This window comes from Lonchura striata, chromosome 3 (genome assembly GCF_046129695.1).
Source record: "Lonchura striata isolate bLonStr1 chromosome 3, bLonStr1.mat, whole genome shotgun sequence".
Lineage (NCBI taxonomy): Eukaryota > Metazoa > Chordata > Aves > Passeriformes > Estrildidae > Lonchura > Lonchura striata.
In genome coordinates this window covers 65,738,808-65,766,534 of record NC_134605.1, presented here as the reverse complement: position 1 = coordinate 65,766,534, position 27,727 = coordinate 65,738,808, and the positions used below count along the sequence as shown (strand labels likewise).

The following is a 27,727-nucleotide window of genomic DNA, read 5'->3' as shown; positions in this document are numbered from 1 at the left end:
AGTGTTGACTACATGCTTAACAGACAAAAAGCACACACACATGCTTGGGTCTTCTTTATATGTAAAAAGAGAAGAAAATTAAATACAACTCTGAATTACATGCAGAAATCACTGCAATGCAGAAGAGTATATTTATTTACAGTCTAATAAAAATATATTATACTCAGCTTAGCTAGGTGTATACATGTTTTGCAAAATGTTCTATCTGCTACAGAAATGAGAGTAACCCATAATGTAATTTATGCTTGAACAAATACAATAAACACCTGTATTTTGTTTGATACAACTGTGGATTAACATATATTGAGATGGATACAAACCCTCTTCACTGCCAAGAACACACTTCTACAAAGGAAATACTACATACAACCTTTGATCAGAGTTAAATTTATTGCCGTAAAGCACTTTCTTTATCTTACATGCTTTTAATTAACATTGGTCCCAGATGCCAACAAACACTGTCCACCTTTAGCTTAAAATACAATTGTCTTACTGAAGATTTTAATAGGAAAGGAATTATATACCAAAAAAATTGAAAAATTATCTTTAGAATATTATTTTATTTTTTTAAGTAAAAATATATATACACACGCAAGTAAACTGTTTTACACTTTAAAAAATAAAAATGAAGTCTGAACACTGACTTTCCTCAGAAATTCTTCCAAGTCTAACTCATTCAACCTCTGGGAATCAGCAGGACTGAGTCTTCCAGTTATGACAAAGGGGAGAATACACATTTGTCCATTGAATCTGGAAATCTCAACTTGCAGAACTTTTCTCAGTTTAAATATTAATCTCTAAGCATTGCAGTACAATTTCAAATAAACCAGTACATTAAATCAGGTGCTAAGAAGTACAGCGTACGTGGAGACAGACTGTAGTGTCTGAGTGAAATCCTCCCATCCACAGCTTCCTAAACAAAGATTATAAAAACTGCTGGGAAGGAAATCTGATGATAATTTACTGCTACCTGATATGTCCACTCCCAGTCACTTTCCTCAGCAATTGTTCCTTCTGTTGATCTTGTATGGAGATAAAAATAAAGAAGAGCAGAGAAAAGGTCTAGCACAGATGAAGAAGAGACCACAGCATCACATGAAACTGGCAGACAAGGAATGATAGGAAAATAACTCTAGAAACATTCTTCCACTTCAGGCTAAAACTGATCAAATGCATTGAACAGAAAATACAATGTGCTATGAAGTAAGGAAGAAAAAAATAAATAAAAAAATTTCACCTTTCCCTCAAATGAAGGGAAGCTGTACAGAAAAATTGAATGTCTTTTAAAAAAATTACAAGACTAGTTGGACAAGTCTAAGAATTGCAGGAAGATTCCACCCAGCAATGATTTTCAAAGATGACCACAACTTAGTTTTCAACTGTCTCTTCCTGACAGAGAGGACATTGTGTGTTCCAGGCCACAGACAGAGTGCACTCTGCTTGAGTAGCTGTGGGAAAAACACAAATCTGGATGCAAAAGTTCTGGCAGTGGATTCATCTGCTAACACAGAGCCAATGTGTCCTCAAGTTTCTGAAGCTTCAGAAAAAGAAACATGCCTGGGGACCTGTTTCTTCTTCACATAGTTTTATTTTTAAATACTAGTTTCTGTTCAGTGAAAACTGTACAGCCTTGACTATTTTAAAAACCTTCAACAGTATGCTGTACGACGAACACTAGTATAAAAAATGAACCAAATAATGTTACTCCACTGAGTAAGTGAAGCTCATGCACACGCACACACACACACAAAATGATCGTGTAAATAGTGAAGTTAAGGGATTTATAAATAGCAAAATCTTTGAATAAAGTATATACATTTTTAGGCTTTTTCTATAAACATATAAATATATATAGTGCTCCTAGGAGAGACAAGGTAACTGTGTTCTACATCACAACTTAGAACATAAGATTAATTGATGTTACTCTAAAGGCCTTTGAGGTTTTTTCTTATGTATTTATACTCTACACAGTTAACACTTGCAAAGATATTTTTTTCACATTAGTTTCTCTTTCAATGTACAAAACCATTTTACATTACAGTTCAACAGCCTGCAGAGCAGTGAAAAGGAAAGATGGCACTGCATGCTGAAATAGTAAGTGTGAAGACAATGTAGAGCTTGTCTGTGGAGTGTGCTGCACTTCAGCAAGAGAGCTACAAATGGAGCATGAGAAAACTGCTCAAGACACCATCCTCAACCTCCCACCTGCAGGTACACCAGGGGCCTTTAGATGCACACCAATAAAAAACTATTTTAAGATACACTGCTCTCACAAAGGGAGTAACATTTTGCTTCAACAGTAAGACAATTATAGGTTAATACGACTGCCATAACATAACACAAGATAGGGCCAGGCACCATATGACTCTGAGAACATCCTGTAAAGTACTGTGCACTCAACTTCTACTTCTTTAAGGATTATTTTAATGTGAAATGAGTATGTTCAGTACCCATTAAAAGCACTCATCATTTCATAAGGTAAAGCTAATGATGACCAATTCAAACAACTCTGCATCAGCAGTAACTATATCCATTCAAAAACAAACACTAAATTGATGATGCTCAGAAAAAAATACCAAAGGGCTCACATTAATTGTGAGTAATTTTTCAACTAATTTCACTTTTAAAACCCCATACTACTCTGTTTAACTACTTTTGGAGCAAGTTTCAAATGGAACAAATGGCGGTGGATTTAAATAAAAAAAACAAATCCAAAACCCTCACTCATGAAATTACCATGGGCTGAACGATCATGATTAGAAGCACTCCACTGCTTATATGGGTTTTGATAGTCTTTGCTCAAATAAAAGCTCTCATCTTTACCACTCTGAGGAAAAAAAAGTGTTTTTTAAAGTTACAGTTCAAAAATCCTAAATACAAAACACACAGATGCAATGGAACAAGTGTCCCCTGCATCTGTCCAGGGTTAAAGCATGTTTCACACCAAACTGAACATCAGTTGTCCCTTTAAAACCGAGGGTGAAAATTAGGCTAGTCAACGTTATTCTGCTTCCTTAGGGACACCAATGAGATTAAAAGTGGAATGTATTGAGGTTATCCACTTTAAAAATCCCACACTTTGGCGGGACTACTCTTTTTTATTAAAAGAAATTAATTTTACATGCTGTGTGTTCAATAACTACTGTGTGTCACGCAAAAGACAGTTTTCCACATTTAGAATTGCTCACAATGAAGCCCTGAGGTAACCGCCTTTTTTCCAGGCAACAGTAAGACAGTTCCTTTTGACATTTAATCTTCCTGTTACAACCTATACTAGTATATGCAACTTTAAGCAGTCAATATGATTATCAATTGTTCCCAAAGATGGGATCAGTCCAGGTTTTGGTATTTTTTTTGATAGTTTTAGGAGAAAGACTCAGCAGAACGGGCTAATTTGGGTGCAGTGTCTTCTAAAGAAGCTTCAACTGAATTCCCCAGGTCTCCATTTTCATGTCCATCAATACTTGGCTTCTTATCAAACACTGCAAGTTAAAAATAAAATTGATTTAAGGAAAGAAGCAATCTTGGGAAGGACAGATCACTGATCCTTGTTTCAAAAGCTGGAATGTTTGCTGAAATGACTACTAAAATTAAAGATAACAGGTTTTTAGCAGAGCATGGCAGGAAAATAGGAACTGTTTCTTTGCTTTTCTGATTTAAAAAATGTATCTGAAGAAGCCACCAACATGAAGTGCTAAGGGGAATTAACGACTCCTAGTCAGAGGTACGAAAAGATAAGAATAAATTTGAATTTCAACCTTTGGGAAAAGATGACCAAAAAAAAGTTCATAAGTTAATTCAGTTAATTCAGTTGTAGCTAAGTAAACCAGGCCAAACAGTGAGGGACCAACCAGATGAACTGACAGTCTATTAGTAGGTTAATTGAATTGACAGCAGATTAATTTTACAATGAATATAAAAAAAGCATTTTCCAGAAATTGGTTTGCATATTGAGACTTCAGAATGAAACTGCACCTAACACATATTAGGTTTACCTTGTGAGGGTTTGACATCAACATTTGCATCTTTCCTATTAGAACTTGAATTTGCACCTTCTTCCAATTCATCAAGATATAAACGATAACGGTGTCCACTCTCATCCTCATATTCCACGTTTTCATCATCCGAATCAACTTCTGGAGCAACATACACTACTTCAAATTCGATTTCACCTCTCTAAAATGTAGCCAAAAATACAGATTTACTTCCTACTGCACAGCTACCCAGCAGGATTACCAAGATGAGCTAGGTTACTAAAACAAATATGTTTTACTGTTGTAAACACATTTACACTAGTGTTAAATATTTTGGATAGGTATGAGTTAAGTTTTTACTGACCAAAGTAGAACAGGTCTATAGCTAAGCTTTACCAAAACTACCCATATTTCTTATATGCCAGTACATTTCAAACAGCGATTTCTAATGAGGAAGTTTTCTGATAAATTAAGCACACCTGTTAATTGTCAGAAAATGGGAAGCAAACCAGGAAGAAGATTCAATACCACAAAGCATATGAGAAACATTGTTTGGCTGGAGCTGTTAAGTCATAAGAGTAAAGCATCTGTCACCAAATAGTTATTTGTGTGGGGCAATGTAAGAAGTTGATTTTCATCAGCCTTACTGTATAATGATTAGCAAATACATGCTTAACTGAAACACTACTGACCCAGCGTTTTTCTCCTTAAATTGTAAAACATAAGAGGATTAAGTGTAAGGTAATAGAGCCTCAAGAATCACTGTAGCTTAGCATTACACTGTACTTACCAGGAAACATTAAAATTCAAGGTAATTCAATGGGAATTACACAAAAAGTATCTAAATGTGTCTATGGATAACAGATCCAAACTGACCTGTTGGGAAAGAATAGTTACAGCTTCTTTATGCTTGGCATCTCTTAGATTAACTCCATTTACTGCCAGAATAGCATCACCAACATGCAAACCTCCACATCGATCAGCAGGCTGCCCAGGATGGATTTCGGAGATCAGTATTGGAACACCATGTTCCTTCCCACCCTATTAAAAAAAAAAAAGGCAAATTTAAATTAATTAGTATGTCTTTAAATGTAAAATTGACATTCAGATAATAGCTCCAAAAGTGCTTATTTCAACTTCTATTTTAGAAAATTAGAAATCATTCTTCAAACAAAGAATGTTTAAGAATGTGTGAGCTGCTTCTCTTAATTATTCTCCCCACAGAAGAATGGAAAATTTTGAATATGTACTCAAAGTCAAAGCATGCAATTCTGAATACTAATAAAACTATTAAATCATATACAAACTAATCAAAAGCAGAAAACCTAACTAAAAAAAGCATATCATGCAACATATTGACTTGCAAGAAACAGTATTCATATTTAGAATTAAGTCTAATAGTCAAAATTTCCAAATTTGTTGTAAAAAGTTTACACAGCTTTTGTTAGGTGAGAGATGCCAATACAGATACTTTAAAAGAAGTTATAATCACAACAGCTAGGCTTTGGAAGTCAGGTCTCAGATTGTCTCTGCTCTTCTAAATACTTACAGTTGGAATCATCACTGGCTAATCTGCTGAAGTGTCTATACCCTACATATAAACCAAAATCCTAAATTTAACAAAAAGTAGCAATTATCTATTTCCTAATCTATCAAAATGGATTTTGAAGTTCTATGACCACAGTTATACATTTGTGTATGCTTTTTTTCATTTGTTCTAACCACACATTTACTGATCCATGCATTTTACAGAAGTAGGAATACAAACTTGAATTGCTGCTTCTGTGTCATAGACAATAAATGCATATTTACTGTGATTGAAATTCCTAGTCCTTCATGGTCTTCTTTAACTAGCAGAACTTTTCTGATTGGACCAACACCTTGACTCTTCTTTAAGGCATCAGGATCCTAGTTTGATAAGAAACAAACATAGCACAAACATAAATGTGTGAACCAAAAACTGATGCCTTTCAGCATTTTGGGTTTTTGTAATTATATATAGGCAGTGTTATAAGCAACAGAGTTTTAGACTAGCTTCAGGAAAGATAAATTTACAGTGCCCTTTTACAGAAAGGGAGTGAAATCAGAAAAGATTCCTCATTATGCACCCATGATGAGAATAGTTGTTTAAATGACTTCACTGCTGATTAGTGCACAACACAGAACTTCAAAAGAAGGAAATCAGCCAGATATTAAAAACACTAAGGGACTACATGAAGAATTGTTGATCACTCCTGAAATGTTATATGATGCAAACTCATCTTAAAAGTAACCAAATGACAGAAGATGATGTAATATATTCCCAAGGAAGAGGTTGCTTGCTCAAGTTTATTTTTATTGTAATAAAAATAAACCATACCAAAAGCCAATTAACACAACTCTAAAAGAGAGACTACATAAATCAAGGTTTGTTTTTTCCTTTTGGTTAGTCACTGATGCCATTATGCATACCTTTAAAATCACTAATACATGTACTTGTCCATCAATATTTTACATGCAATTAGCAACATAAGCAGTAAGACCCATCTCACCAACTAAGGTATTTAGAACAGATCAAAGCAAAGCACTTTGTTGAAAATGTCCCATTTTCTGTACTGAACACTGGGGTGATTAACAGGACATGTGCCATCTTTTACCAAAGATACCTATAGTGAAATGCTGTTTAAAGGCTTTGTTTTAAAAAGTATCTTTAGGAGGAACAAAACCAACCCACAAATAATTCTTTTACAGAGTGTCAATTTAACTGGCATTTTAAGAAAAGAAACCAAAATTAATTTCAGTTCAATCTAATGCTAAAAATTTTATTCTTGGTTTTTGTAAATAAGTTATATCCACAATTTGAAACCTAGGTTACAAAATTCTGCTGTAAAAATTGTATTTATACACATAAATAAATATATATATTTGTATCAGAGGCTCAGTTTTCAAAAGGACTGAATATTCCTAGGTAAGTTAAAGGAATTGTATCATCTTCTGTGGTCATTTAGAAGGATATGCTATTCAGCACGGAACTGTCCTTCAGCATACAAAAGATAAACATATTTACAAGTGACATTTGAAAAAAATGTCACTGAAGTGAAAACAATCACAAGGATGAGGAGGTAACTCATGTCTGGAAATCATGGAGGAATGGCTTATCTTTTCAACTTACATGTCCTGGTGGTGCTTGCATTGGTCGTTTGAGATCATTCCGACCTCGACAAGCTCTAATGACAGTTTTGTGGCGGTGAAGGTGTATTTCTGCTTCCAGCTGGTTCCACAGCTTGTCATGAGCAGGTCCTTTCATATCCCGGCCCAGTAACTGAATCTGCTGGACCCTACACAGTGACAAAGAGAGCAAAACAATGCTGCATTACAACTGGAAAAGCAATGCACAGTAGGACTCATACACCTCATCTGGCTGCAGCACATAATCACACAGCAACTGGCGTAAGAACCCTGGGGATTTTTCCTCTTCCTTTTGTTAATTAACTGGAAACATGAGGCTTTTCCTCCTTAGTCTTAACCTTGAACCTGCCTCTGAGGATGCAAAGGAAGGAAACAACAACAAACATCTTATGCCAGGGGACATGGATTGACTTCACATACCTTCCAGCTAGTTCCTTATCTAAATACTTGGCTGCCAATCTTGCTCCATAAACCTCAGCCTGAAGCACAGCTATGTGTCTACGAAGGGCTTCATTCTCCTTCCTCAGCAACTTCACCTCAGCTTCCAGTTGAGCTTCTTTGACTTTTTCCTTCTTGTTAGCTTCAAGTTCTCTCTCCTTTATAATGACAGAAAAAAAAACCACAAAAAAACAAACACGAAAAGAATGTTAAAAAGCATTTATCCAAGTTAATAATGAAAGAACACTTACTGTTTCTGCATACACAATCTGAAATTATTTTCCTGTGTACAAGACATGCATGCAGGAAAAGAAATTAAAAAAAAAAAAAAAGAAAGCAGGGACTCTGACACTACAGCTTGTGGTTTGCATACTATCCTACACAAAGGTGGCAAAATTTAAATAGCCTGAATATCATCCTTTCGTTTTCTTGTCTTGCAAATATGAGATTGAAAGTTAAGCAACACTTTTTTCAAAATTAAAGAGTAACCTTGAAGCTACTAAATATTTCAATTTAACTAAATTCTTTAACTATGATGATGATGATGACATGGAAGCATAAGTCCATAAGTCCTTAAAGGAACAATTATTTTCATGCAAACAACCAAGAAATGTCCAGCCAGAGACATTTCCAGATTAGAATTTGGAGACCACATAAATAAAGCCAAGGATTCTACACATGAAGATGCCCATCCTGACAAAACTAGAAGAAAATAAGTGCAAAATAGCTCTGTTAAAAAAAACCCCAAACAACAACCAAACAAAACAAGAAGAAAACCCACATTAAAACCACACTTTGAGCAAGCTATTGCCCTGTGCTTCACCCCCTGAAAAACGAATTATGGAAATATAATTATGGAATTATGGAAATATAAATTAGTCCCACACTGCTCCATCCCAAATGTACACAAATTGCATAGTCATTACCTTTTCTAATACCCAGCGTACTGGTGCAAAAGGAATTAGATTGCTAATCTACAAAATATACTTTAAGGAGAGCATGCTTGATAACTTGTATCTTTTATATTTTGCTCTGAATCCCTTTTACAAAGTGGAGAGAACCACCACAAACCAAGAAAATAGTAAAGACACAGGGTCTAATACTGTTTACTTTCAAAAATGGCTGTCAACTGAAACAGCAATAAAAACTAAGCTCACCATAATGAATTTTTGAAGACACCTGGAGTACCCAAAAAAACCCCATCCTCTGTACTTGTACCCATTACATTGTTAAACAAATAAGACCAGGAAGTGCTACTAAAGAAGCAACAGGACAGATACAAAATTTTACAGAACTGGCAAGACAAATCTGTTATCAAATTGTGCATATGCTATTTACTATTCCAAGCCTGGATATAAAACCATTAATATGGTTGATATCACCACATTTGAGAAACTACACAAAGTTGGTCTTTTCAAATGGAATTATTTTCACAACAGATATATGGATGCATTTACTGACTTTGCCAGAAAGTTATCTCTGAATTTGATAGACTCTACTGCCTCCCTCATCTGATAAATACTTTTATCAGTTTAGAAGAAGAGAGTACACACCTATGTACACGTTGGTCGAGAACTGCTCAGGCGGAGCAGCTCAAAGAGTGCTTGAAATCACTGGCATTTCACTTCCTGCAATTCCCATGATGACCTACCTTTAGATCAAGTTTGGCTCCACAGGCATATTAGAAAACCTGCCACATGAAGCCACTTCTGATGTCTGGCCTTTAGGTTGGGGCTGTTTTGTGCGAATGACTCTGCAGCAAATCTCTTTCTGAACTGCAGGATCACACCTAAGCCAAGAATTTTGACTAATCTACATTTCAAAACAGGAGTTTCTAAGATTATACCAGTCTATTTTTATTATTATTTTGGTCTTGGGCTATTTTCATTACAAGAATTCAAGAGTGCCATCATGCTGTGTTGTCTCTGCCAAACATCCAAGGAATAAGAAGGATCACAGTTCAGACTTAACACCTGTTTTACCATAGCTACAAAATCCATATACAAATACAGTGTTCCTGTTAGCTCTGTTCCTATTGTCAATATTATATTAAGATGATCTAAACAGTAGTATAGGCTCCCTGTTTGTCCACTTTTAGAACATCTATTATTTGACAAATATAGAAAAACAATGACTAGAATTTAAGATAGGCATATTCCAACCTCCCTCAGCAAAGTGAATTGCTGAAGCAATCAAAGATTCTCAATTACACCAGTGAATTTCATGCATCACATTTTACAGTATTTATACAAAGTAGCCAGCCTAAACACTCTCATCCAGACTCAGATTTTCCATTGATTTTCTCTGAATTTGGTCTGACATTTAAATTAAACAGGAAGCCAAATGTTACATTTCTGTGTAGAATCACTTTTAGTCATGCATTGCAAATGTTACACCTAAAATACAGGGCAAATGCAATCCCATAGAAGTGTTCTCTTCCTATTTTCTTCATTATTATGACTACTCTTTTGTGACAGGGGTGCAAAATTACACCCAGAAGCTAATCTTCTATGGACTGCCTCCAGCTGATAACTACATGAAATACAGAATCGTTGAAGATGTCCTGAAAGAGCATGTCCTGTTGTGACTGTAAAAATATTTGACAAAACTCACAAAAATGTTTAAAGAAATCAGGGAAGTTACATAATATAACAAATAGAATACATTTGTTTCATACTTTCTAGTGTACATAGTATGGCATAGGTTCTGATAACAGAAAATGTATTTTCTGCTGGCAATATTAAAAAAAAAGTTACAGCAAGGTTGAACTCTAAAGCTTACAGTTACCAGCCATTGTGAAGCTTTTCTAAAAGCTAAATACTGAGTAATGATAATGAAGCATGTAGCATAATAAAAGTAGAAAAGCTGTTTAAAAACCTTTCAAGTGTATGTAAAAACAAAATATTCAAGTTTGCTTCACTTTTTATTTCTATCTATGTATTATTGAGTTCATATACTTTTGGCTGTTACATCAGCCAGTAAACCATATTAAATCATACCCATGACAAAAATAAGGGGAAAAAGTAGAAGTTTACAGGATTTTTTAAAATATAACATGCAGAATACTTCATATTACACTCATAGATGTGTACAGTGTTTATGCTTTAGCAATGGTATAACACCATAACATTTTTTGAGATACTGCCAGAATAATCTTTCAGCATGTCAAGTTGCCAGGTATCACCACAAACTAGCTGCGGCAATAATAAACAGAATGCATACAGAATTAGGAAAGAGGGCACCACATCTAGAAAAGAAAAATTAAAATGAAAAGAAAATTCTTTACACCTTGCCAACTGTTGGGAAGAAGGAACAAGGCAGATCTGTTTTGCCAGTTTCTGAGGCCAACATATATACAAGTTGTTGCACAAAACAAAAGCACTGCTTAAACATAAAAAAATGGCAATCAGCATACTTACCATTTCATCCACAGAAAGGACAGACTTAAGACAGAAGAAAAGAGTTCCATAATTAGAGAAACAGGCAATAGGAACTTCAAGAAAATGCAACAATGTAACTTATTTAGTCCAAAAGGACTTCTCCAGCAGACTGCATATTTCATTAGATGGCATAAAAAACAAGCACACTGCTACAATTCTATTAAGCAATAATTTTGCTATTTTGCAGTGAGATTTATTAAAAACCTTACTAAAAACATAACTTTAGTGTATTATTAAAAACAATACCTTCTCCTGAATCACCAAGAATCTCTATAAATAGCAAAATAATACAATATACATGAAAAAAAATTACAGAAAATCCAATCTGTAATATAACATTATACAGGTAATAGATGTTTTTCCTTTCAGAAAGAACAACATAATATGAGTTACAAGAGGAACATAAAGGACAGGTAGAACTATCAGAAAAGGCATCAAGTGCAAAACCACAAAAAAATATTCAACCAGCCAACTTCATACTCTCACAAAGAGTTATTATAATTGCACTAAGAAGATTCCCATTCCTAAAGAATGGACTTGGTCTAAACTACACAATTATCAATTGCTTAGCAATCTAAACATTTTAAAATGTCCTAGTTCACAATTCTACAGATTATAGAGTATACATTTATGCTAAGAGTCTAAAGAGTCTACATAAAAAATAGGAGTGTCTGTCCCTCAAGAAAGGAGGAAGTCAATTAATAGAGCTTTATTTCCCCATTGCACATTCTGTTGACGCAGTTCTTCTTTGCCCTCAGAGACATTCTGACTGCCAGAAGGTCAGCACAACAGTTTCATTTACCCAAACATCAGAGGTCCCATTTTATTGTCATTTAAGCAGCCTCAGTTTTGCTTGTTCTAGCTTTGCAAACTTTCATAGCTTTCTTTATCTAGAAGAGTTTAAAGTAGAGCTTCTGTCCATTAAACCTATGAATTCCCTAAAGGCAAACAAAAACAAACTCAAAACATTAGTCCTCACATTTATAAAAAGGAAAAACTAAAGGAAATTAGGCAGAGAATATCAGTCTAAGCTGAAGTTCAATTAATAAAGTTCAATTTCAACACAGATGAAACTGAACCAATGTATGTAAATGTATTTATTGTCAACTGTGGGAAGAAGACTGCTGTCAATAGCATGGAAATTTAATATATCTTTAGTAATTATTTATAACAAGGTAACAAGAAACAAAAAGCTTTGAAGTACTAGCCTGTGACTTAGTCAGAAGCTGAGTCAAACTAAGAAAATTTGGGGACCAAAACCACTCACAGTAATGTGTTAACTTAAAAAAAAATATTCTACATGTAAACCTGCTGTCTAACACTTAAAAATGCTGGTGATATTTAAATAATGTCTATTCAAAAGCCATGAGAATTATTTAGAGCTCTAAATAAACTTCACTGTATATACTGTATATACATATATATAATATATATACACATATATAATATGTATATACATATATATAATATAGATACATATATAATACTGTAGCCATAATTTAGTACAGAATAAATTATGTGTGGACAATCCAGAAAATTATTTTATACTGCATATACAACTATGTAGTCCTAGGATGACAGCTCTAATCAATTACAGCTTTTGAATCTGAAACACAAAGAATTTGGGTTACTCCTGTTGTTCAGTGATTACCCTAGACATCCTTTAAAACTTATAGTCTACTGCTATGTTTTATTGTAGATTAATGAATAGTCTCTTTTGCTATTTTGTCCCAATCTAATGTTCTGCATATTTTGGGAGTAAGTATTTGCAACCAAAATGTGAAGCAATTTTAGAAAGTCAGAGACAGACTTTGATTCATACCAACTGTTAGAAACCACACGTATACAACACTACTGTGTTTTCTAATTTACAAAGTCATAGTATTAGAGCCTAAATTTGTGGAGTGGCTAGTAACAAGGCAGTCTATGCCCAGGCTATCAGTCAATACCAACTAACTGTACGGATTAATTGTTGTTAACTTTTGGTGGGCTTTGTAAAGGTTTGAGTTTCAAAAAAACATGCAGTCTACTGACTGCTTCTATTATGGCCTTCTTCTATTATCTTTTGCAACTTCTGTCTTCAGAAAAGCTTTATAAATGATAAAAACATTTTCTTTTTTTTCTTTTCAGAAACCACAAAAATGGTTTATTTACAAAAACTTCTTAAATCCTTACTTTTTGATCTGACATTATTCAACTTATTTTTAATAGTTGCTAACAACCAACTATAAATGTTATTAAAAGCAAGAAAGCTAATACTTTTAACATGAGAATTTGTAATCAGCTTACTCACACCTTCCAAGGAAGAACTTCAGCCAAGAGAGGAAGAAGAGTAATATATAATCTCACATTCAAGTTGCCATACTCACCAGTTTTGCCTTAATAGCCCCAGAGTCAACATTCTGACCAGTCTTGGCATGTAGCTGAAGTTGAACAGCGTGGAGCTGCAAAAGCTGATCATGCACTTCCTTTTCCAGTACTGCTTTCTCTGCCTGTGTTTCTGTCAGTTCAGACTTCAGATCAACCAACTGTGCCTGTGAAGACACAATCCATCATAGTAATGAGAGCAAGGATTAAATAGGGTCACCACAACAGTGACATGTAATGGCATTTGCTGGTACTTGGATGCTGTACCTGGTGGAATACAGGTTAAGTATACCTGCTATCACACATTCCCTGTAGCCCAGCTTTAACAATGGATCATTTGCAAGATTTTCTCCCCAGCTTGCCACAAAATTCATGCAGACACAGAGTCAGCATCAAATGACCGTATTGCCATGAGTAACAACAGCTGAGCTTTCCTTCATGCAGACAATGGCATGTGATGCTGATGTTCACTCCAAAACAAGGCAATGGCATTAAACCTATGTAGAATTTACACTCATAGCAATGTAAACACAATTTTAAATTGTAAAATTATTAAATCTTACTGAAAAAAAATTGCTCAAAGTAAAATGACAGTTATTTATCTAATGCTGAAGTCAAATAATCCTATTTACAGCTCTTCTATTTTCAACAGTTTAACAGAAATAGCAAATTACTTGAGTAAACCAGAAGTCATGAAATGCACCTAAAATGCATGTGTAGAAAATAAGAAATAGTTATTAACTCTTGGATAAAAGTGGTTTTGAAACATTTTAAAAACAGTTTTCATGTAGGGTTTGTTACAAAGCAGAAATCAGTAATGAAAAGAATACCAACATGTTTACAAAGTTACTTATTATCTAAGTTCAAGTAGGATTTTATAAGATAAGCTACATGTAGATAAGCTTTAGAGCTACTATTTGCCAAAAACCCCACAAACTATGACTTCAGGGGATTTTTAGGTAAATTCCCAAAGTATATTTTCATCCAAAAAATTTGGAACTAAAGATGAAAACAAAAAAGTGACTCATTCTTAAAAAATTCCCTCTCATATTAAAGCAGGGTATTTTGGGTATTTTAAAAACATTATACTAACATTCAAACTAACAGTGAAACTCAAGTTGCAAAGCAACTTGGTATAAAACATTTGTATCTGTTAATGAAAAAAAAGCAGGAAGATTTAACTATCAGTGGGGAGGATTTACTCGGTCTATTTTCAGGCAAATAATTTAGATGGCCAGTCTCCTCATGCTTCCAGAGTAATTCACAGATAAGGAGACACTTCCAGAGGTGATTCAGAGCACCCAGAGTGCAGCTGCCAACCTCCAGTGTGCAGCTGCCAAGAACAGTCTCCCTTTCTGCCTCTTGGCTATGCCCTTTAGTCCCACATCTCTAGGACTGAACAGAGCAGAACTACCCCCACCCTGTCCCTTGAGGCAGAGCCTTGGTAGATCAAGCTAGCACTTACTTTTTGCCAAAAAAACGGAGCTGAATGCATTTGCACGTTCCAACTGACACAATAGCAAAAATAACTTGAAAAATTTGCAAACCCCTGCAAGAACTCTAAAGCAGAAATTACCTTTTACAGTAAGAGGATATTTAAAATACTACAAAGCCAAACAATTTCAAAGAAATTAGTTAGTTACAAAGCTGCATTGTTGTCCCCAGCAACCAGCCACAGTTAAAGTCTCTCTGCTGTGGTTTACCCATCTTCTAACAAAAGCAGACACACACCTGAACTAACACAGCAAATGAAAATATCACCAGCATAAAAGCTGATACAGTACAGAACAGATAACAAAGACCTTAATAATGAAGGCACAGTTTGACATAATTTGTCACAATTTCACATAATAACAATACTTTGTTATTTTTACATACTGTATATATTAAGCCTACTTTAAAAAAATAAGACCACTACTGTTTTATTCCTTTCTAACAGCTAACATGCTGACTTTTATTGCTTTTTTATACGCACACACATAGTCTCTCATCTACTCTAATTCAAAAGACCTGTAGAATGGCAAAGTGGCAGAACAACTAAATTAGACCAATTTAATATTGTCCTCACCTAATAGAGAATGGCAATTGGAGTTCTGGTGGGGAACTTTGCAGGGTGAATGATGCCCCAAACATATCAAAAAAAGACTGTCAAACACGTAAAAAAAATTAAAAATAGTACTCTGCATATAACCTGACATTTGAATTCATACCCTGCTGTTTTAATCATAGAATCATTGAATCACAGAATGGCCTGGGTTGAGAGGGACCTTGAAGACCTGGTTCCAATCCCTCTGCTAAGGACAGGGACATCGTGTACTAGACCAGGTTGCTCAGAGCTCCATCCAACCTGGACTTGAACACTTCCAGGAATGAGGCACTCCAGACAACCTGTTCCAGTGCATCACCACCTCCCCAATAAAGAATATTTTCATATTATCTAATCTAAATGTACTCTCAGTTTGAAACCACTCTTCCTCACTCTGTCACTACATGCTCTTGTAAAACGTCCCTCTCCTATCTTTCTTGTCGCCCCCTCCAGTTACCGTAAGGCCTGAATAAATAAAGAGTACAAAATAAAAAAAAAGCAAAATGAGAAATGGTAAGAGCATATGTAATGGAATTAATCTGTTTACACATTATGAAAAGTCATAAATCTATCCCCAGGAACTGATGCAGGCACAAGAGTCACATCAAAATGCAAACACAACAAGCTACTTTCACATCCTGTGATCTACTTCCATGAAGGGTAACAATCTTTACATTACTTCACAGAAGTCCTGCCATTCTCAGCCTGGCCAGCTCACTTAATTTTCTTTTATATTACTCTTACTAGCACTAATTTTTTATCCAAATTCTCTCAATTAGTTATAAAGAAATCATATGAAAAGACTGTTGGAAATACAATCTCTCTATCTTCAATTTTGGAAGCTACTCAGTAAAAAAACAGGGATGGGGTAGAGACAGCAGATGAAATCATGAGCACAAACAAGGACTATCAGTAAAGCCATTCCTTCCCAAAGCACCAGTTACTGCATCAGGCAAGGGCTCTGCAGAAAAAGATGATGCCAGATAATATTGTATTTCAACTTCTATAAACATAATAGGATAAACACAAGGATAAACTAATGCTGCACAAGCAACTGTACTAATCCTTTAATTTGGATGCACTCTCCAGCAAGACTGTCAAAGAGCAATGCCATGCATTTTGGTGGTCACCTACAACTACCCTAGAATTTGCAGAGAAGTCAGCTGGGGGCAGAAGTTACAAACATCCAGCCACAGGAGACCATTGAGCTTCATGGTTAGGTGAGTTCAGGAAGAGCCACCAAACAACAAAACCAGAACAGAAACTTTGAACAGGGAACAATGAGGGGCAGAGGTTGAAGAGAAGATAGTGTGCTCACTTTCATAACCTCCTCTTAACTGTAACTTGCTGATTCAGTCAAAAAAGGAACCCTTCTAGGCAGAACACAAGTGTGCAGATCAGCAGTTACCACTCATCAGCAAGCACCACACTGCAAGGTTACACCTTAGTTTGTGTCTCTGCTCCAGACAATGCACAGCAAACAGCACCACCAGGCTGTGGTCATGGAAGTAGGATTTAATAATGAAAACCTACATCTACTCAAATCAAGCAGGCAGAACATGAAATTACAGCTTCAGATTACCACCACAGGCTATTTCTAAATTCTAAATAAAAGTCTACATTCACGTAAACTGGAGATCTTGGTCAAATTCATCAAATAGCAAAACTTAGCATTTACCTTCCACACAATCGAACATCCAGGTGATACCAGAAAAATAGTTTAAAAAGTCTAACTAAACATTTAGTCAATTTTGGCACATATTTTGCCATTTACTAGGTGGTTCTGTATTTCTAAAAGGTCTTACAGCTATGAAAATTAAATGCCAATTTCAATGAAAATAATTCAAGAATTTATAAACTACTCTTTTTATTCCCACAGGAGATAAAATAATGGCATTATGCAATTAATATTTCATCCACAGAACATGTCAAAATTAAAAAAAAAAAATCTCTAGGCAAAAGAGCCCATACCATGTCCTATTTTTAATCAATAGTCCTTCTTTCCTGTTCAAGCCTTTACAAATTATAAAAAAACTGAGTTTGTTACATTATCTTACACTGAATATGTATTTTAAGCTGGAAATAAAAAAAAGTCATCTTAAATACTGGAGTTAATTGCATTTATAGTCATAGAGTTCTTAAAGTCTTAACTAGTGTTTTTCATCAGGAGTCCTATAACAAAATACTAGCATTTAAACCTTTTTCAATCAATTTATATATTTTTCATATGATGGTCTGAACTCTCATCTGTACATTTTTTCACAGAAAAGTGACCATTAATTATTCTAACAGAATAGTTAGAAAAACTAACCAGAAATAACTTATTTCTATTAGATCTCAGAAACATACTCCAAGTTCTTATTCTTATTGTAAAAAACAATAACCCAGATGTTGCCCTGAACAGCTTACAATGTAAATACATCAAGGAAGAGATGAAAAAATGTAACAAAATGTACAATTACAGAGGCGTCTGTGCATAGAAGTGCACAACAGGATGCAGACAGATACTAAACCACAAGTTCTGTATGACTCCTCAGAAGCATCACTGCTTGAATGAGGCTCTAGAAGATGGCAATACTGCAACCTCTGAAGATCTAAAGCATGAGGAGGAACACACAGAAACAGAAAACTTCACCAAGTGGGATGATAGTGGCTTACATACCATGCTGACAGGAAACCTCCACTACTGATAGGGAAAGCAGCTGCAGGGGGGTGAGGGGCAAACTGAGAGATGGCATCATTAGGTAAAGTAACAACCACGGGTTTAGCTTTGGGGAAAGCTTTTTCATTTTCTGAGCTATCATTGCAGTAACTTCGGCAATATGGACTAGAGTTGCATTTAAGCAAACAAATACAAAAGATATCTGTGACTTACACATTGCTCAAAGTGGAGCCAAGCTGAATTGGCAAGCTGGGTCACAGGTCTGCATACTACTAGGGCAAGACAGTGGCATTATTCACCACAGCAAATAAAAAAAAGAGGAAGACCTAAATCAACTCAAACTGTAATGACTGCACATCTTGGTATATGAATTTCTAGCCCAAAAAAAAGTCTAGGCATAATTCAAACATAGTAGAAAACTCAGATTTTTCAGCCAAGGGAAGGTAGATAAATACAAATGGTCTATTAGCAGCCTTAAGTTACTAAAAGTCATAGGCCAAGCATTCATCAAATGACTTTAGATTTTGTTTAATTTCAGGCCTTTAGTGTACACCTTATTCATTCTTATGCCAAACCTTCTAAATTCATAAAGGTCTGAAAACTGTCTTTCTAAAGATTTTTTTCCAACATATAATCTTGGATTGCTAGAAGCTAGGAGTTCATTTCAGATTTTTTTAGTTACCTAAATAAGGTCATCATTTCTGTATGTCTACATTTCTCCCTATGTCACCCTCCTTCCTTGCTGATTTGAACCAAATTAATTTTCAGAATACAAATTAATCTATTAAAGCAGTAAAGGTGTGTATGATTTAGGTTCCTACACCATACAACTTTTACACTAAACAGCTGCTACTAGGAAAGAGTAACAGATTAGTGCCCTTTCAGAGGGAAGAGTGGGAAGAGTCAGATCTTTAGCTAATTTGTTTAATCCACACAAAGACAGAAGCCAACAGCCTGGTGTACAGGCAGCACATGTGCAGTTCTGACCTAAAGACTGAGCTGCTGTCTCATGTCCAGCCAACTAAGTAAAAAATGTAGGGATGAAAACACAAAGGAAAGGATGCTGTGATGTGGAAACTCCTAGATCATGCAAGAGAGATGGAACTGCCTGAATCAGAAGGAGTCTTCATGACTTGAAAAAGTGCTCAACACTTCCATTCTCCACAAATCATGAGATCTCCAAGCTCCATTGATTCTGTTACTAATAAAACACCTCTGGTATACATATATATACTTAACAGGTAATCTTAAAGGACAGGTCTCTATGTATCTTGCTATGGGATCAAACCAAAATTCACAGACAAATCAAGTTTATTATGTGCTTTTATTTCCTCAGCACCATGTCCTTACGTAATTTATACTAGACTCCACAAAGTTTACCAACATATGCATCTATGTATTTCAACATTCACACCTGATCAGGACTATTAACCTTCCAATTTAAAGGCTGCAGGACCCAGGATAATGAAACACAACAGAGCACACTACAATGCTGCAATTACTCTGTGGCTCCTGTCCCAGCATATGCACAAAAAAGCACGATAAATATCAAGATATGATGCTAGCATATTTGCTTATCATTTCATTCTGGTGGCTTTTTTTTTTTTTAAGTCAGAAACATTATTTAGAGGCAAATGAAGGTAAGAAAATAAAAATCTTTAATTATGCTTTACAAACAATGAAATCATTCCTCAGTGTTCCGATAACATTGCACAAGTGCAGGACAGAAAACAGTTTTTCAGGACATGATAGCTGCAGCTCCTACAGCCTGCAGATACACACTTGGGCACCAGATATGCAACAACAACAACAGAGCCTGGCCTGCACAGCCCACACACTGCCATGTTTCCATGGGGTCCCCTTGCATCAGCCCCTTGATGTGAAGTAGCCAGAGCTCTTAATTATTACATTTCTCTAATTCCTTGAGGAAAAGATTGTCTCCATTATCTCACCAGCATCACTTCACCACTTCGCCTACAGCTCTCCAAAAGACAAGAACACTCTACTCTTCCTCAGTCTTGACTATTTTCTTCTTCCTGCCTACTGAGCAGCATTTGCTGCAATTTGTCACACAACCCTATTAAGTTTGAATGAGAAACCATGGAACAGACCAGAGCCCTGCTTAATCTCATGGTGCTCCCTGCAAAGCTAAACAATATGACAGCACTGCAAAAAATGAGTTTCTGAATAGATGATATGGAAACCATATTTTTTATGACAATGCCCCCGAATTTCATCATAGTGCTTACCACTGTGGAGTGGTAAGAGGAAAATGTTTCAAAATATTATTGGAAAAGACTGTACTGACAGATTATTAGATTATACTAAAAGCCTTATTTCATTATTATTGTGACCCCAAAAAGGACCTTTGTGACTTCAATTTTTAGCTAATGCTAAATTTAACAAAACAGTCTTTATCATGTGGCTAATAAGAATATGAACAACAAAATTTATGACTAATGACTTCCTAAATAAACAGTATTGTAGTGTAGCTATGTAAGTAGTCTTGGTGAAAATGCAGTGTATGATACTGAAGGCACAAATGAATAATAAATTAATTTCATCCACTTTTATTATGTCCCATACAGAAGACAGAGGACATAAGACAACTGAGCTGCTCCATTTCTCAGGTTCTATTCTAGTCCTGACAACACATTCAGGGTCAGGAAATTAAAATTATGCAAAGCAACACTCGTACTTTTTAATCTTCTCTGCTGAAGACCATTCGGGACATGTAATTATCTGCACACTTTTCCTCCCAAAAATCAAAGGATAAATAGTAATACCACATATTAAATTAAGCATCTTAAAAATCTTGTTTCCATTTACTTAAATGGATACATCCACCAACATTTTTACACCTGTGACTAATCTTTTTCACCTCTATCATTAAAATACAGGCTACTGTTTCCTGCCTATTTTACTTTGTGCTTGACTGTTTTATTCTGTTTACAGTGACTTACAGAAGAACAAATCACTTTGTTTTTTAAATCACTTTGCTGACAGGGACAAATTTCTGACTGCCTCACAATGACTATTTTTGTCAGGTTGCTCATAATTCTAGTTGCTTATCAGGAAGACAGAAATCTGTTCTTAGAAGTTATATTGATAGTTTTATTATTGTCAGTATTTTGAAATCCATACTAGCTATGCAACTTAAATCAATAAAAAATCATAAGCAATATAAACAAATATACTGATTTCCTCTCACTTTGATAGCTCCCAACAAATGAGACAGAAAAGGAAAACACTTTATCACGTACAAAATAAAAACCAATTAGGCTAGTTAAATTTGTATAGAAGTATATAGGCTTCTGATACAGGAAAATATTAATTAAATATAGGTATAATTGTAATTATAAAAGGCACAACGATTCTGATAGTAATTATGTGTATCACACTAATGACAACTTAGTATATAAACTGACAGGAAAAATGGATGCAAATCTGTATTTCCTGAATATGTGAAAAATGCTCACATTTTAGGATATCAAATTAGCTGCACCAAATCTCACTCCACCAATATTTCAAAAAAAAACATACTCTATCTAGTACCAACAGATTTCTAAACCAAAAGAGAAAAAGTATTAAAAGTAATAATACCTCAGTAGATACTGGAAATATTAATGGCATTTGAAAAAAGTAAATAAGCTATTTCAACTATTCTATATGTATGTATATACATACCTCACATGAACAAAAGAATATCTTAGTCTTCAACAAGTGCATTTCTCACTACAAAATAAAGGAGAGAGGCAAAAAAAAAACCAAAACCAACAACAACAACAACAAAAAAAATCCAGACAAACTTTCCTAAGAAGGTGTATGGTCCTACTTCGATCAAGTAGTGCCAAACAACAGAGCAGGACTGTACCTCTGCAGTGTGTTCCATAAGATGGACTTGCATGCTTATGGAAAGTCACCATACACATAAAGCCACCTACATTTAGCTTTTCCAGTTTGCAGTTGGGGTTTTTTATATATACATCTTCATATTACCCACATCATTCTGTATGTGCTTTAACTGAATAGGTTACAAGTTACTTACAGAAGAATTCATCTTATAGAAACATGTTCCTCTAAACATGCTGATTCAACTTAATCACGGACATAAAACTACATTTAACTTGTTGGACATACATGGTTTCCTCAGCTTTAGCATATACACAGGCTTAATACATCTGCCAAGATACAGGGTGTGCTCCACCAAACATTCCTTTCTAGCTTGTTCATTTAAAATTGCAGAATCAGATTGGCAGTCAAAGTGCCAGAGTTAGTCAAGCTCAGTTTTCACTGGCACATTGACCTACTTCTTTTATTTCTACAAAACTGCAGATACACAGAACTTTCATTTTTTGAAATGGCTATTTAGACAATGTCATCATCTAGTGACAGACAAACAGGAAAAAAAAAACCTATAAACTGCTTCTCAGTTAAACATTTTCTAAAATCTCACACAATGATCACCAGCATGCATCTGCTGACTGATATGGTTTTCCAACAGATAATCACAAAAAATCTCCTTCAAAATGTCTATCACCAGTTCTAAAAGACCGAGGTCCTTGCTATCCTACTAACAAGATACTCTTCTCCATTTGTTCACAATTAAATGTGCCTGATCTCAGAAAAGACAGTGGCTTGTATTGCCAAACACCTTTTTTTTTCTCCTCCTTGAAAAGCTATTTAATTCAACTCTGTCATACTGTGACCAGCAGGAAAATTATGAAAACAAAACAAATCCTCCCCCTAACATATCATTAGTTTAATTTAAGATTAAAAATATTGTTAAGCACAGTAGATTTATAAACTTTCACCTAAGCACAAGTAAATTTATTTGCATACATCCTCTGTGCATCTGAAATACCTTCAGGCTCCTTCTAAAAATAACCTGGCCCAGAACTGCCAACATACAGCTGCCTCTTGAGAAACTACTGTCTTTCTGGAACACTTCTTTCACTATCCAGAAACATCCTCCACATAATATTTTACCTAGACTCTCTAGCAATAGATATACATCAAGATGACAACAATTTTTTTGGGAAGTCCTACAGCAGAAGCTTCCATCCATCAGACCTCAAGCTGTGACTCTTAAAAGCGACTGCACCAATCAGAGAATGTGTATTAAGCTGATAAAGTGGATAAATCAAAGTCTGAACTGCATTTCTTTATTCTTGCCTGCAATGTTATAATAAGACTCAAAAATTTTGGTCAAGGAAATGGTATTCACAAGCAACAGAATATTAATAACCTTTTGTCATTTTCCTTCATGAAATAATATCACAGTAAGACAAGTCCAGTCAAATGCAGCTACAGGAGTAAGCTTAGACAAACTTAGATTCAGTCCAAGTATTATTTTAATCCAAATAATGGATTTATTTGTAATATTTTAGTATTTCTCAAGATGGATCTAATTTATTGGCTCGAATAAGTGTACTTAAGTAAACTATTACAGAGGATGTTTAAGTTATAATGGTGAGTTATTAAGAAATGCTTGCAATCTTAAAAGTTACATGAAGTACAGTAACTCACATGATAAAAAAGAAGTAAAACCACCAATCACATCCTAAATGCCAGTATTGATGTTAGTGTTTTCTTTCAAAATATGTAATTGTACTCCTCATATTGGTCACCGGGGCTTCTGATTAGGAATCTGTGCATGTAAGAAGACAAGACACTCATTTTCAACAGAGCAGCTCCATCTTTTGGAGATTTTAAATGGCAGCTTTCATTTCAAGTTTATAACTCCAATAAACATGAGGTCCTAAAATTAATACCTTTCAAGTCAATATGACTAGTCTGCTAAAGGTCTATTTGAAAGATAAAAACTCCTCTATATGTATGAGGCCTAATAATACTCACAGCAATAAAAATATGAAGTAACACTTTTTATTCACTTCCAAAGCAGTCCCTCTAGATTATGAGTATCATTTTTATCAAACAATTACCTCAAGCATACACAAAAATAATGCTAATTATTAACAACTGCTAACTTTGCTCTTCAATTCGTAAGAGATTCAGGCACAGATCTTCAGTTTTTTAGGTGCTCCTGATGATTTTAATTAGATAGAAAAATCCTTTCAGGATCTGAGTTATATAACTTCCTTTCAAAATATTTAAGCTTTCAAAGAAATCCACTCTCTTAAAATAACCTCAAAACTCACTTGGTTTACAGGCCTGTACACGACAACCCACCATGCCTGTGCCATATGCAAGAAATTCTGATTATGTACCACAAACTCATAGATCTCATTTTACTATACCTATACTTCATGAAGCCTACTTTATAGGCTCTCTATATGTGTGTGCACATACATATATATATATCTCTCCCCAATCCTGAAACATATAAAACAGCATATCAACATAACCACATAGAGGAACATAAACATCACTACAGTAAGCATTCTGGTGAAAAATAAAAATTAGATGAAAAAAAAAAACCCAGTTTAACAAGATCTTTGTTCTACTCTAAAAAATCCTGCTCCTCTGTAAAATTCCACAGGTTCTTTTGCATAACAATGTCTTCATACCAGGAAGAAACCTGATTAAATACAAAGCCAATCTACTTACTTCCTACTGAAAGACACACCTTCAAAAGAGCAGGTTACTGCTTGAAGACTCTAAGATTCTTTTATTATAATAAGTGTAACACAAAGGGCTGAAAGAAGGGAATTCTGTCTACTGAATCTCTTACAAAACCCATATTTTCACGGTGTCTCTGAATTTCCCCTCTTACTGCTATACCCTTACAAGTTAAAAGAATAAGCAACAGAAGTCTAAAAAGTATGGCCTACAAGAGACAATGAAGAAAATGGAAAGCTTTAGTAGAGAGAAAAGCTAAGTGAGGAAGAAACGTCAAAAGCCTTCTAATTGTAATTAAAAGACAAGACGGCAGGCTCACATTCACACCTGCTGAGGATACCACAAATAATACTTACTAAACCAAAGACACTTGGGTTGGATAGATATAAAATGACCATGAAGTTCCCCAGAATCTCCTTCCAGAGCCCTCCAGTTCTTTCACAGGCCAAAGGACCTGCAGCCCTGCCTCAGCAGCATCAGGACCAGATAACTTGACTCTGGCTTCTTTTCTCCCAGCCTGACTGAAACTCTGTATCAGGCATGAAGAAAACCTTCCAACAGGAAGACCAGTTATTCTTCTCCTCACAGAATGTGCGACCCCTGCTATTATTTTCAGTTACTAAGCTTGGCAGAGAGCTATTTGATCTGCTTTGAAGTGTGAAGGAACAAGAGGACCTGTCAAAGACCATCCCCAATCCACTTTTCAGTTTCCTTTACTTGTAAGGAGGAACAATGTCCTCATTTTGACTACTGACTCTAAGCTTTAAGCACCTCGGTCTTGCCTTTGTCCCTTCTTCTACAAGTTTTTCCAAATTCACAGAATCTAGGAATAAATTAGGCTGGAAAAGAACTCTGGGATTATCAAGCCCAACCTGAGACGAAACACTCCCATGGTAACCAGACTAAGTCTTTCCTTAAACACCTCCAGGGACGGTGGCTCCATCACCACCCTCGAGAGCACATTTCAATGTCTAACCAGCCCTTCTGCGAAGAACTTCTTCCTAATGTCCAACCTAATCCTCCCCTGGCGCAGCTTAAGCCTCTGTCCTCTCGTCCTGACTCACTGCCAAGAAGCCCAGTCAGCAGCATCTGTCGCCCAAAATTCTTGCTTTCAACATCACGGAGAACTCCTTTGGCACGCACCGCTCCATGCCAGAGCTGGAATTACCAAACCCAGAGGAAGGATGGCCGCGGCCAGGCCAAAACGCGGAGTCTGGTGAACCTTCCTCCGCTGCCTCGGGCAGGGAAGGAGCAGAAGAGCCCCGGGGGAGCCCCGCTGCCCCGGAGCAGGGCCCGGCCGCGCCGGCACGTCCGGGATGCGGGCCCGGCCCGGCCCCGCCCGCTGCCGCGGCAGCCCCTCACCTCCAGCTTGTGGTTGATCTGGGACACGGTCTGAGCCTTGTGGCAGAGCTGGGCGAAGCACGAGCTCAGGCTCGTCATCTTCTGCCGCCCCTCGTACGTGATGTCGGCCTGGTCGGGGTCGATCTCGCCCAGCAGCAGGTCCACGTCCACGAACGCCTTGTCGAACTCCTTCTCCAGCACCTCCAGCCAGCGGAACATGGACACGCCGCCGCCCGCCGCCGAGGCCGGGCCGGCCGCGCCCGGAGCGCAGGGCCCACCGCCCGCCGCCGACATGCTGCCGGCCGCTCCCCGCCCAGCGCGCTGCCCGCGCCGCTGCCGCTGCCGGCCGCTCCGCCCGCAGGACGCGGCCCCGCCGCCGCTCCCGGCCCCGCTCCCGCGGCGGCCACGCAGGGAGCGCGGGCACGCGCGTGCGCCGCGGCCGCGGGGCCGCCTGCTGGTGTGGCAGGCAGCGCCGGCCGAGCGCCGAGCCACCGAGCGCCCCGCCCGCGCCGGCAGGGGGCGCTGCGGGCTGGCACGAGCCGGGCGTGAGGGGAGCGGGGCTCGCCCTGGCCGCGGCCGTCGGCAATGTCCCCGTGTCCTCCCCCTGTCCTCCCCTGTCCTCCCCTGTCCCCATCTCCTTCCTGCACCCCCGTGTCCTTCCTGAGTCCCCGTCCTGGGCACCCGCGGGCACATTATTGTAATTCTGGCCACTTATATGTTGACACAGTCCATACAGAGCTATGCTACGTTGGTACATAGTAAAGAAAGAGAATGCGGACCTTGCCCTGAACAACGTACATTTACAGCGTAAATACATCAAGGAAAGGATGAATAAATGTAACAGAGAAGTACAATTACAGAGGTGTCTGTTCACAGAAGTGCACAACAGGAAGCAGACAGATGCCATGCTTCACTCAGCCACAACTTCACTGAGAAGCATCACTGCTTGAATGAGGCTCTAGAAGATGGCAATACTGCAACCTCTGAAGATCTAAAGCATGAGGAGGAACACACAGAAACAGAAAACTTCACCAAGTGGGATGATAGTGACTTACATACCATGGTGACAGGAAACCTCCACTACTGATAGGGAAAGCAGCTGCAGGGGGGAGAGGGGCAAACTGAGAGATGGCATCATTAGGTAAAGTAACAACCACGGGTTTAGCTTTGGGGAAAGCTTTTTCATTTTCTGAGCTATCATTGCAGTAACTTCAGCAATATGGACAAGAGTTGCATTTAAGCAAACAAATACAAAAGATATCTGTGACTATCTTACACATTTGCCCACACATGAGGACTTAAAGTGGAGCCAAGCTGAATGGGCAAGCTGGGTCATTTTGGAGTATATATGGTCATTTTTATGTAAAAGAGAGAGGGAAAGAGGAGTCTGTGCCACTGTATTCACCAAGGTGCAGCGCATGTGCAAACCACACAGCAGAATTTGCAGTGACACATCCATTGCTTGTGCTCAGAAAAGATGCAAGTTTGCAAGTATTGTATGAATTCATGGAACCACAGAACATTAAGGTTTGGAAGGGATCTTAAATATCATCTAGCCCTAGCAGGAATAGCTCCCACTAAAACAGGTTGCTCGAGGTCTCATCCAGCCTGGCCTTGAACACTGCCAGGGATGGGACATCCAAATCTTCTCTGGGCAACCTGTCCAAGT

The 27,727-nt window shown here is 36.9% G+C and overlaps 1 protein-coding gene across 2 annotated transcripts; it reads right to left on the bottom strand.

Moving 5' to 3' along the window:
• Positions 1-41: 41 nt before the first annotated feature.
• On the bottom strand, positions 42-26,352 carry GOPC (golgi associated PDZ and coiled-coil motif containing). Of its 2 annotated transcripts, XM_021540849.3 has the most exons (9): positions 26,080-26,352; positions 13,390-13,554; positions 11,000-11,023; positions 7,563-7,738; positions 7,126-7,291; positions 5,787-5,882; positions 4,851-5,015; positions 3,996-4,176; positions 42-3,482 (listed from the first exon to the last, which is right to left on the bottom strand). In XM_021540849.3, the coding sequence occupies exons 1-9, from the start codon at positions 26,350-26,352 to the stop codon at positions 3,364-3,366; spliced, it is 1,365 nt and encodes a 454-aa protein (XP_021396524.1). In that variant the 3' UTR covers positions 42-3,363. The 2 variants fall into 2 exon arrangements, with proteins under 2 accessions (XP_021396524.1, XP_077638388.1); XM_077782262.1 differs by lacking the exon at positions 11,000-11,023 and having other exon boundaries at positions 26,080-26,331.
• Positions 26,353-27,727: the final 1,375 nt, after the last annotated feature.